General features: G+C 54.4%; 1 protein-coding gene across 3 annotated transcripts in view; it reads left to right on the forward strand.

Moving 5' to 3' along the window:
- Positions 1-7524, forward strand: part of GNG2 (G protein subunit gamma 2) — a 32780-nt gene extending 25256 nt beyond the window's left edge. For all 3 annotated transcript variants that reach the window (XM_054068422.1, XM_009558782.2, XM_054068423.1), the window contains 3 exons: positions 118-183; positions 1825-1940; positions 4655-7524. In XM_054068422.1, the coding sequence (XP_053924397.1) occupies positions 1854-1940; positions 4655-4783 (216 nt within the window). In that variant the 5' untranslated portion in view covers positions 118-183; positions 1825-1853 and the 3' untranslated portion in view covers positions 4784-7524. The remainder of the gene's footprint in view (positions 1-117; positions 184-1824; positions 1941-4654) is intronic.
- The last annotated feature ends 4432 nt before the right edge of the window (positions 7525-11956 follow it).

Consider the following 11956-nt stretch of genomic DNA (forward strand, 5'->3'; position numbering starts at 1 on the left):
CGGCATCTGTGAGGGTTGTGGGTTTCCTGGTGTCATAAATAATGATCACATTGGGTTGAGTGGCATCACAGCAACCTAACGTGGCTCTTTTTTTCTGTGTGTTCTCTTTATTTAAAGGTAGCGAACGGGCAAGAGGAGCAGATCTTCTCTAGAGACACAAATCACCTGAGAGACCTGCTTCTGGTAAAAAAAAAAAAAAACCTCCTTCTCGTGCTTCCTGATGGGAAAGGGTGTGGCTGGGGAGGGATCATAGGATGGTAGAATCATGGAATGGTTTGGGTTGGAAGGGACCCCAAAGCCCATCCAGTCCCACACCCTGCCGTAGGCAGGGACACCTCCCACTGGATCAGGGGCTCCAAGCCCCATCCAACCTGGCCTTGAACCCCTCCAGGGATGGGGCAGCCACCACTGCTCTGGGCACCCTGGGCCAGGGTCTCACTAACGTCACAGCAAAACATTTCTTCCTAAGATATCATCTCAATCTCTCCTCTTGCAGCTGAAAACCATTGTCCCTTGTCCTGTCCGTGCACTCCCTGATCCAGAGCTCCTCTCCAGCTTTCCTGGAGCTCCTTTCAGTACTGGAAGGTTGTTACAGGGTCTCCTCGGAGCCTTCTCTTCTCCAGACTGAAAATCCCCAACTCTCTCAGCCTATCCTCGTATGGGAGGTGCTCCAGCCCTCAGATCATCTCCATGGCCTCCTCCGTTGCTCCAACAGATCCATGTCCTTCCTGTGTTGAATGATCTCATCCTGAACCCCCAAGTGGCCCTGGCACAGCTCGCTCTCTGGTCCCCTCCAAGCATGGGCACCTTGCTCAGTGCCAGGTTGCTTTGTTCTTTAGGTCCCAGGGTGAGCTTCTTTCCAAACACCCTTATATCAAGATAGGTTTGAGCTGAAGGTGCCCACAGCTATTCAGTGTCCTCCCTAAAACGCCACAAACTCTTCATTTTAGGGCTGGGCCATCCTTCTCCCACCACTGAGGGGCTGGTGGTGGGCTCGCTGTGCAGAACATCTCCCACACCCCCATTTTCTGAGGTCAGAGGCAGCCCCAGCCAGGCAGGGGTTAGCACAGCACAGCTCAGTCTCCGCTCTAAGATACTCGGTGCTTATGAAACCATTGGCTGCTGGAGGAGCCAAACATCTCTGGCTGCCACTGCCAGAGCTCGTGACTGTTATAAGTTAACGGAAAAAACATCCGTGCTCGAGACGGCGTGGACTTAATGAGCATCCGCCGCCTGCCTGGGGTAGAAATGGCAAGAAACAGGAAACTCCAGCATCCTGTTTAGCATCTCAATGCTCAAAGTTGGCAGCAGGGACAAAGCAAGGGAGGCCAAGGGACACGGGACGCTGGGCACCTGCTGGAGGATGTGCCTGGCATGGCTGCTTTGGGGGGAGCCTGTTCTCTGGTTTCCTTTGCCTTGGGGACACCACAGCCTTTCATACAACAGCAAAAGCCAAAGTACAGCTCAGCTGAGGTCCTGTGGCTGCGGGCTGTGCTCTAGGAGGTCCCAGTGGCTCTTAAGCAAGGTTCATAGGGCATCCCCTGCTCTGGGGACAATGGAGAGGGCACGGGAGGGTGATGTTGGCAGTGTGTGACTACCCACATACCCACAAAAGCCGGCAGCTCCCTGCCCTTGTATAAATAGAGGATTAAACGCTGACTGAAACGCCCCCATCTGCATCTCCCAACCTTACACCTTCATTCACACAGCTCAGATCTCACAGCTCAACACATGCAACTCCAGCCCATCATTTGGGCGCTTTCAGGGCTGGGAGCAGCTCTCCGTCCTGCCCAAGAGTTCACCCACATGTGTTTATGCCCGCAGTCCATCCGGAGAGCGCGCTTGGCCTGCCCATGGCTAGCAACAACACTGCTAGCATAGCGCAAGCCCGCAAGCTGGTGGAGCAGCTGAAGATGGAGGCCAACATCGACAGGATAAAGGTAGCGCGGCTCGGGAATTGGCTCTTGGCTGAGAGGGATGCTGTGAGGTGGTGTCTGCTGCTGAGCAGCTGCCAAAAGCACGTTATGGCAGCCAGGATTCGGTGGTGTTCATGGTGATGTTTGTGGAGGATGTTCAGGCATGTGATCATAGAATCATAGAGTGATCTGGATCAGAAGGAGCCTTAAAGATCACCCAGTTCCACCCCACTGCCATGGGCAGGGGCTGGATCAGGGGCTTCAAGCCCCATCCAACCTGGCCTTGAACACCTCCAGGGATGGGGCAGCCACGGATTCACTAGGCAACCTGGGCCAGGGCTTCCCCATCCTCACAGTGGCCGTGGCTGAAGGCAGTGGGAGATGCTTGCCTGGAGGAGGCAGTTGGTAGCATTGCCTGGAGCTCTGCTGGGGAAGAAGCGACTCTCCCTGAGGCATCTCACGCCTCTTGGGAACGGGCTAAAGCCACGCCGTTTGTCACGGTTGCTGTTGAAACTGTCTTTTGGGTGGTGCTTGGTGCTCAGCCTTGAGGCTAGCAGGGAAACTGGCAGAGAAGGACCTGGGGGTGTTGGTTGACAGCAGCTGAACATGAGCCAGCAGTGGCCCAGGGGGCCAAGAAGGCCAATAGCTTGGCTTGAATTCCAGACAGTGTGGCCAGCAGGTCCAGGGAATTGTGGCCCTGGACTTGGTGCTGATGAGGCCACACCTCGAATCCTGCGTTTAGGTTTGGGCCCCTCACTACAAGAAAGACATGAAGTCCTGGAGCACATCCAGAGAAGGGAACAGAACTGGGGAAGGGGCTGGAGAACAAGGAGTGGCTGAAGGACCTGGGGTTGTTTAGTCTGGATAAAAGGAGACTCAGGGGAGACTTCATTACTGTCTACAACTGCCTGAAAGGAGGTTGGAGTGAGGTGCCTGTTGGTCTCCTCTCCCAAGTAACAAGCGATGGGATGAGGACAAGGCCTCAAGTTGCACCAGGGGAGGTTTGGATTGGATATGAGGAAAAGTTTCTTCACAGAAAGTGTTCTCAGGCCCTGGCAGAGGCTGCCCAGGGAGGTGGTGGAGTCCCCATCCCTTGAGGGATTTAAAGGCTGGGCAGACGAGGTGCTCAGGGATCTGGTTTAGTAGTGGACAGGTACAGTTGGACCCAATGATCTCATAGGTCTTTCCCAACCAAATGGATCTATGATTCTTTGAAACTCTGAAAGCAACCTTGTCCCAAAGCCTCTTTCCTATGGAAAGCCCAGTCCTTTCTAGGAAGTGCTTCCCTTGCTCTGATCACTTCTGCTCCATCTTGGTGGAATTGCTGCTTCTGGGCACACAAAAGCTCATCAGCTTGAGACTCCAGGGGATTTGTCTTCTCCTCCAGTATGGTTTTGGACAACAGATGGTCCTGAGCAGAGAGGTGCTCCAAGGCTGGCTGCTGGCCGCAGGCATGTCTTGGTGTTTGTAAGCAAAACCTCGCCTGTCGGGGCCAGGATGAGCTCCAGCGGCTCGGAAGCTGCTGCTGTGTCCTGAATAAAAAGCCAAGTTAGGCTGCGGGAAGCAAACGTTGCTATAGCAGCTGTGGATGTCCCTGCCGTGGAGGGAGCAGGGATGCAGCTCCTGCTGAAGTCAGTCCTTGCTGCAGTCGAGTTGGGTGAAGGATGCACATGGGTGAGGGATGGGAGGGATGCTCACAGGAGCACGCACTGACAGGTTAGCTTAGAGCCCAGAGGTGCAAAACCAATCCCACCAGGGGTTGTTGTTGTGTCTTAGAATCATAGGATCTCTTGCTTGGAAAAGATCTTTGAGATCATAAAGTCCAACCGTACCTGTCCACCATTAAACCAGATCCCTGAACACCTCATTTACCCATCTTTTATACCTCTCCAGGCATGGGGACTCCACCACCTCCCTGGGCAGCTTCTGACAGGGCCTGAGAACTCTTTTGGTGAAGAAATTTTTCCCGATGTCTGATCTGAACCTGCCCGGGTGCAACTTGAGGCCATTCCCTCTTGTCCTAATAGCTGTCACTTGAAAGAAGAGACCAGCACGCACCTCACTCCAACCTCCTTTCAGGCAGTTGTAGACAGCCATGAGGTCTCCCCTCAGCCTCCCCTTCTCCAGGTTAAACAGCCCCAGGTCCCTCAGCTGCTCCTCATAACCCCTGTTCTCCAGCCCCTTCCCCAGCTCTGTTCCCTTCTCTGGATGCCCTCCGGCCCCTCAGTGTCCTTCTTTGTAGTGAGGGGCCCAAAACTGAACCCAGGATGTGAGGTGTGGCCTCACCAGTGCTGAGACCAGGGGCACAATCCCTTCCCTGGTCCTGCTGGCTGCCCTGTTTCTGATTCAGATGCCATTGGCCTTCTTGGCCACCTGGGCCACTGCTGGCTCATGTTCAGCCGCTGTCACCCAACACCCCCAGATCCTTCTCCTCCAGGCACCTTTCCAGCTGCTCTTCCCCAAGCCTGGAGCTGCACAGGGTTGTTGTGACCCAAGGGCAGGACCAGGCACTTGGCCTTGCTGAATCTCATCCTGTTGGTCTCAGTCCATGGATCCAGCCGGTCCAGGTCCCTCTGTGATCCAAGTGCAGGACTTGGCACTTGGTCTTTGGCCAGGGTATTATGTTGCATACCCTGGGCTGGGGATGCTGCTGCAAGCCCAGCACCACCGGTGTCACCTCTGAGGATGGGATGTCCCCAGCGCAGCTTCTCCCTCACACAGGGCTCCTTCTATTCCAGGTGTCCAAAGCGGCAGCAGACCTGATGGCGTACTGCGAAGCCCACGCCAAGGAAGACCCTCTATTGACCCCTGTCCCAGCCTCAGAAAACCCGTTTAGAGAGAAGAAGTTCTTCTGCGCCATCCTGTAAACCCTTGAGGAGCCTGACCAGCACTCAGGCCACCCTGAACACTGATGTAGAGTTTTTAGGAATGGGGACGACCTGCTAGTCCACAGAATTTAAACAAAAATAAGTAAAATACATGGCCTGGAAGCTACAGAGATGTGCATGTTTAAAGAATCTGGCCACCTTTGGGGGAATAAGATGATCTGCATTGCAAGGCAAAAGATCTGAAGTCTGTAGAGTTGCCTAGAAAGTAAATAATTTTATATATATATATGTAAAGAATAAATTTGTGTCACTTTTCTGCTCACAGAACTGTTTGGTTGTTCCATATTTCAAGCACCAGAGCTGTGCTGAGCAAAGTTAACTGCTGAGGATGTGTATAACCTTCTTGGAATGATATTGTTGGTTCCTTTCCAAGCTATTCTTTTTTTTTCATTTAAGTTGTCAGGTATACATAGCGACAGGCTTGGTGATGATGATGTTATTTAATGTTTGGTCTTGTGCTTCTTAATTCCTGGTGGTTGCGTAGGGGTTGAGTGGCCCCGCCGCACGTTAGCAAGGACTCCGGCAGCTCTGTGTTTCTAGCGAACCCCATTTTCTAACATTTTCCATATGCTTTGCAAGTAAACGTGAAATCTGTGGTCGTGGTTGGTGCTTCATACTCCCGTGATGACGTTCAGTGGTAGTGCATGAGTTTCTTGCTGTCCATCCGCTCCAGGCTTTGCTTTTCTATCATTTTTGACACCACGTGCTGGTGGGAGAAGCTGTAGGGAGGAAACCAAGGTGATTCTGAAAGCCAAGACAGCTCCTGCGATGCCTTAGACGTGCCTGAAATACCTCGTGCGTTAGGGTAGGTGCCAGCCCCCAGGCGTGGGGGCTCAGGGTGGCCCCCGCTGTGGGCATCACGGGGTAGCTAGAAACCTGAAAATCCAAGTTGACTGCTTCTTTCGAGGTCTTTCCTCTTCTCCTACACCTGTGTGCCTCTGCCCCCTTTGCTTGGTCCATGTCTTGCTCTTTCCACCTCCCAGCAGCATCTCCTCCCTTTGGGGCTGGGCTAGGATGATGCCCCGTAGTGGGATGCTGCCCCACGGTGGCATCATAGAATAGTTTGGGTTGGAAAAGACCTTAAAGACCATCCAGTTCCACCCCCTGCCATGGGCAGGGACACCTCCCCCTGGATCAGGCTGCCCAAGGCCCCATCCAACCTGGCCTTGAACACCTCCAGGGATGGGGCAGCCATGACTTCCCTGGGCAACCTGGGCCAGGGTCCCACCACTCTCGTGGTGAAGAAATTCTTCCTAGTCTCTAGCCTAAAGGGGATGCTGCCCCATGGGGGGCATGTTGGCATGTTAGGGGGATGTTGCCCTGCCCTGGGATGCTTCTACCCCTTCCTGCACCCACTGGCTCTCCCATTGCCACTGCTCTCCTGCCACAGTTTGGGGAGCCACCCCTTCACGGAGGTGCCTGATACCTTGTTTACACGCAGCCTGAGCTCCTCTTCAGGCTGGGGAATTATCCCCAGATCTGGTTCATCCGTCCACATTTCGGGGGACACACGCCACCGTTTTTTGGCTCCACCTCGGGTTGGGTATTTTTGCGGCCATCGCTTGCCTCTCCTTCCCATTGTTAACCCCCTCCTGGCTTTCCCCACTCCTTGGGAATCACAAGCTGGGGATCTGTGTCCAACATTATGCGGGTGGCACATAGGGTTTTGAGGGGTCTGCAGTTGACCCCTAGTTCCGAATCAGGTATCAGCTTCCAAATCCCTGTGGATTCAAGAGGGCAATAGTCTTTAGGTACCTTTTGGTGACTCTTTCTAGCCCGTACCAAGTGCATTTTGGTTTTTCTACCTTTTCATACTCTTTTTCTAGTCTTCTACAGAGAAGACCCGTTGTTCTTACACTGGACTCAAAACTTTTGGCATCTGGGAATGTTTATATGATGCGAGTAGCCTGCGTCGTGGCTTTCAGCCCCCAGATCCCCCCGTCTCCATCCTTTTATGACAGCTCACGTAGCTTTAGGACAAAGGGCGGATGAAGTGGTTTGCTCTGCAGCTGTTTTCATGGTGTTCTGAGGCAGATGTGTAAATACCCCATCCTGGGTTTGGCTGATTTACCGTCACAGAAAGCTGGTCTGATCCAGGGCTCACCCTCCCAACCCTTCTCAAATGCTGTCACGGAGTGGTTTGTAATAATTTTTTTAACGACTTGCGTATTTTACAACTGGAATTCTTAATAAATAAACGAAGAAATAAAACTGCATGAAGCTGGGGCGGCGGGAGGGCGGGGTTTTGAATTAACCTAAACTGCTCATTGAAGGTGTTTTACGTTGCTGGTCTTTATTTATGTAGGTAGTGGTGTTGACATTGGTGTGCTGCCAGGTATTTCACCCCAGTATTTATATTTACACAGAATCACCTTTGTTAGCCAAGTAGAGATCGCCTGCCAAGAGCGTTTCCCCCCCCCCCCCCCAGTCATCTCTCCATCCCGATGCTGTATTTCCAGCGTGGTATCAATTCCATTCAACTCTACCCCCAGGATGCGAAAGAAAAAATATCTGGAGGACTGGAAAAGGACTTTATTTTTTTTTTTTCCCACTAAGGTTGCTGGTGGTGGAGGTGAAGTAGTGCCTCCGCTGCCAGGATTCTGCGGAGGGGGTGGTTGTAAGCGAAAGTCAGCGCGGGGAGGTCGGCGGTGTGATGTAGCGCATCCCCATCCCACGTGGTCTGTGTACTCGTCGGAAATAAAACTTTGGATTTGTTTCAAGCCTTTGGAGATGATGCTCTGTGCATGCAGGCTCCTGGGGAGGGAGGGGGGGGGATCCCATCCTGGTTGTGGTTGGGTCCTGTTCCCAGAGAGGTCAGGGGGGCTCCGTGATGGGGTGTGGGATTCAGCAGGAGCTTTTGTGCTCATCAGTGAAGGAAAGTGAAGCCTCTTGGGGTTTCAGCCCTCGTTGAGCTGCAGCTTTCTGTTCCTGCAGGGGGGATCAGGCTCATTCATGGGGGGGACGTTGCTCCTTGAGCAAAATCACGAGCACTGGGAAACTGAGAGACACTCAAAGGCTCTAGTTTCAATGCCCAGCTCTCCTGCCCCTGCTTTCCTTCTTCTCCCATCCCTGGTAGCGAGTACACTCTTCCCAGTGCCATCTCCAGCCATCAACAGGATCCTGTTGGTGTGGTTCCATCCCTTCTCCTTCTGCTTTCCTTCTCCCATCCCTGGTAGCCAGTGCACTTTCGCCAGTGTCATCTCCAGCACAGGATCCTGTCGATGTGGTTCCATTCCTTCTCCTTCTGCTTTCCTTCTCCCATCCATGTAGTGACTGCATTCCCCCCAGTGCCGTCTCCAGCACACCTAGCACAGAATCCAGCCCGCTGTGATCCATCCCATAGCCTAGAGAAGGAAATGCCTCATTTGGGGCTGTTTTGGGAAGGCTCTGAGGGTCTGAGTTGCATCTTTGCTGTGGAAGGAGGCTGAGGAAGAGGATGGAGAGCAGGACAGCAGCCCAGCCCCATGCCCAGCCGACGCCTACGCTGCAGAAAAGCAAAGCATCCCCTGTGCTCTCCTTTGCACTCACCTCCTTTCCCAGGTGCTTTCCAGAAAAAAACCCCTCTGCTCCTACCAAATTGACCGTGCCCTGAATTTTCACTCTGGTTTCTTAGGACCCTCATGGGCAAATGATTTCCTGGCTAAGTGGGTGGCTCTGATGTGAGTCTGGTTATCCTCAGGTCATCTCTAGGGCCAGGAGTAAGGCAGCAGCATGGGTTTTTTATAGAATGGTTTCGTCGGAAAAGACCTTTGAGATCATCGAGTCCAACCACCCCCATCCACTACTAAACCAGATCCCTGAGCTTCTCATCTGCCCATCTTTTAAACACCCCCCAGGGATGGGGACTCCACCACCTCCCTGGGCAGCCTCCGCCAGGGCCTGAGAACCCTTTAGTGAAGAACTTTTTCCTGATGTTGAATCTAAACCTTCACACAACTTGAGGCCATTTCCTCTCGCTCTGTCCCTTGTTACTTGGGAGAAGAGACCAACAGCCACCTCCTTTCAGGCAGTTGTAGACAGTGGTAGGGTCTCCCCCCTCAGCCTCCTCTTCTCCAGGATGAACAACCCCAGGTCCCTCAACAGAATAGCTTGGTTGGAAAAGACCTTCGAGATCATCGAGTCCAACCATCCCTGTCCACTACTAAACCAGATGTCATTCGTGCAACAAACCCCATCACTGCTGAGTCCAGTGTGGATGCCGGGTAGGTATTTCAGTTTTACGGGCATGTTAAGAGCATCTCAGTGAGCAGCAAACATTGTCCGCCCCTGGGGAGGTGGAATAAGTGTGTCCTGAGCTTTCTACACTGGCTGGTCCACTCCCAGCTCCCCATCTCTTGCTGTGTCCATCAGGCCAGCTTAAAAGAACAAACATTGCTCTCACTGTGCAGGAGCGAGCTGTTGCTCTGCGATGCCTTGCCTGCTCAGCATGCCAAGCCGGGCAATACTCGGCTGTTACCATCCCTCTGGCTCTCCTCCATTTCCAAGGATTGTTTTGTTTCATCCTCACCTCCCTGGGCTTCACCTCCAGAGCGGCAGCAGCATCCGCTGAGCTGGAGGAGATGTGGAGCACCTGGGGAAAGCGTAGGCGAGATATTGGTCCCTGCCCACCGTGCTGCTGCCAACCCTGATGCCGACGCGAGGCTCGCTAATGAGGATAAACCCATTTGCTCTAATTGCATTTGTTAGATTCAAGCTCATTAGATTTGCAGCATGGGGTGGGAAGAGGAGAAGCACAATTCTTTCATCACAGAATCGTAGAACGGTTTAGCTTGGAAGGGAACTTAAAGCCCATTCAGTTCCACCCCATGCCATGGGCAGGGACACCTCCCACTGGATCAGGGGCTCCAAGCCCCATCCAACCTGGCCTTGAACCCCTCCAGGGATGGGGCAGTCACCACTGCTCTGGGCAACCTGGGCCAGGGCCTCCCCACCCTCACAGGAAAACATTTCTCCCTAAGATCTCATCTCAATTCTCCCCTCTTTCAGATGAAAACCATTCCCCCTCATCCTGTCCCTGCACTCCCTAATCCAGAGCCCTTCCCCAGCTTTCCTGGAGCCTCTTTCAGCACTGGAAGCTGCTCTAAGGTCTCCTCGGAGCCTTCTCTTCCCCAGGCTGAACAACCCCAACTCTCTCAACCTGCCTTCATACAGGAGGTTCTCCAGCTCTCAGATCCTCCCCGTGGCCTCCTCTGGACTCACTCCAACAGCTCCTTATCCTCCCCGTGCTCAGCCCCGTGCCACCCTGCCATCACAGCATCACAACCGGTGGCCGTGCCAGCTGCCAGCTGGAGCACCGAGAAGGGCTGGCACGTAGAGAAATGTCACGATGAATATTGCATCGACTCATCACGCTGTCAACACCACGTCTGCAAAGCGACACCCAAGTCAGGGAGGGGCTCATTGCCTTCTCCAGGCAAAACCACTCAAAAAGCTCTTAAACAGGCAGCCTTCACCCACTGCGGGCACTGAGCGGAGTTCCAGTGCAGGAACCCTTCCTGTCCATAAACTGCAAAAACCCCTCAGAGATTATTGAAATATAGAATCATAGAGGTTGGAAAAGATCTCGAAGCTCACCCAGTCCAACCGTCAGCCCAACACTACTGTGCTTATAAAACCATGTCCTTAAGTGCCACATCTACACGTTTTTTTTAACCCCTCCAGGGATGGAGACTCCACCACTCCCCTGAGCAATGTATCTGGGAGCAAGACCCTGATGATAAGCACTGGCAGTGTTGGCATGGAAAATGGTTTTATTATGAGCTGGATGTGGCATGGAAAGGAGGAGGGGCTCAGGCTCAGAAGGCAGCTGCCTTCCCTGCCAACAAACCCTCTTTGGTGCTTCTCAGGAGGAGGATGGAGAATAGCCAAGCCAGCTTTGGGCTGGGGCTGATCTGTGGAGTTGGGTGGGAGTGTTGGTCTGCTGGAGGTCAGGGAGGCTCTGCAGAGGGATGTGGACAGGCTGGATCCTGTGTGACAGTGGCTGAACATGAGCCAGCAGTGGCCCAGGTGGCCAAGAAGGCCAACAGCATCCTGGCTTGGATCAGCCATGGGGTGGCCAGCAGGGAAGGGATCGTCCCCCTGTACCTTGGCACTGGTGAGGCCACACCTCGCATCCTGGGTTCAGTTTTGGGCCCCTCACTCCAAGAAGGACATTGAGGGGCTGGAGCGGATCTAGAGAAGGGGACAGAGCTGGGGAAGGGGCTGGAGAACAGGGGTTATGAGAAGTGGCTGAGGGACCTGGGGCTGTTTAGCCTGGAGAAGAGGAGGCTGAGGGGAGACCTCATCGCTCTCTGCCCTTGGGAGGTGCCGGGGCAGATGTGGGACAGATACAGGGGGGCAGAGACCCACACTCCCCACATGCAGCTCTGAGCAGTGCTGAGGGCTGTCCCGCTGCTGCCCAGTACAGCTCAGCGCTCCCCAGTCAAGTTCAGTGCTCCCCAGTGCTCCCCAGTAGAGCTCAGGGCTCCCCAGTACTCCTCAGTACAACTCAACACTCCCCAGTGCTGCCCAGTAAAGCCCAATGCTCCCCAGGGCTCCCCAGTACAGCCCCAGTGCTTCCCTGTATAACTCAATGCTACCCAGTGCTGCCCACAGCTCCCCAGTGCCGTCCAGCTCAGCCTTGAGCTCCCCAGTACAGCCCTGAGCTCCCTAGTATAGCCCAGTGCTCCCCTGCTCAGCCCCAAGCCCCCCAGTACAGCCCAGGGATCCCCAGTGCTCCCCAGCTCAGTCCTGAGCTCCCCAGTATAACCCAGTGCTCCCCAGCTCAGCCCTCAGCTCTCCTAACCACACCCCAGACCCCGCCCTCTCTTGCTCCTGGCCCCGCCCCCGCCCCGCCTAGCGCCTCGCAACTTCCCCCAAGTCCCGCCCCCTGCCATGGGCCCCGCCCCCATAGCGGGGCAGGGCTTTCTGTTGTCCCCGCCCCCTACCAGCCCCCGCCCAGCTATTGGCCCGTTCCCTGCATCAAGCCCCGCCCCCTCCCCAAAGCCCTGCCCCTTTCTTCATCCAACTCTCCAATCAAGCCGCGCGCAGCGCCTCTTCCCTTCCCGGCAGGCGTTTCCGCCCTCTGATTGGTTGGAGCCGCTGCCGCTCGACCAATGGACGAGCAGAGCGCGGGGTGGGGGCGGGACGAGGCCGCTCCTTCCGGTGCGGGGC

The sequence above is a fragment of the Cuculus canorus genome, chromosome 5 (assembly GCF_017976375.1).
Source record: "Cuculus canorus isolate bCucCan1 chromosome 5, bCucCan1.pri, whole genome shotgun sequence".
NCBI lineage: Eukaryota > Metazoa > Chordata > Aves > Cuculiformes > Cuculidae > Cuculus > Cuculus canorus.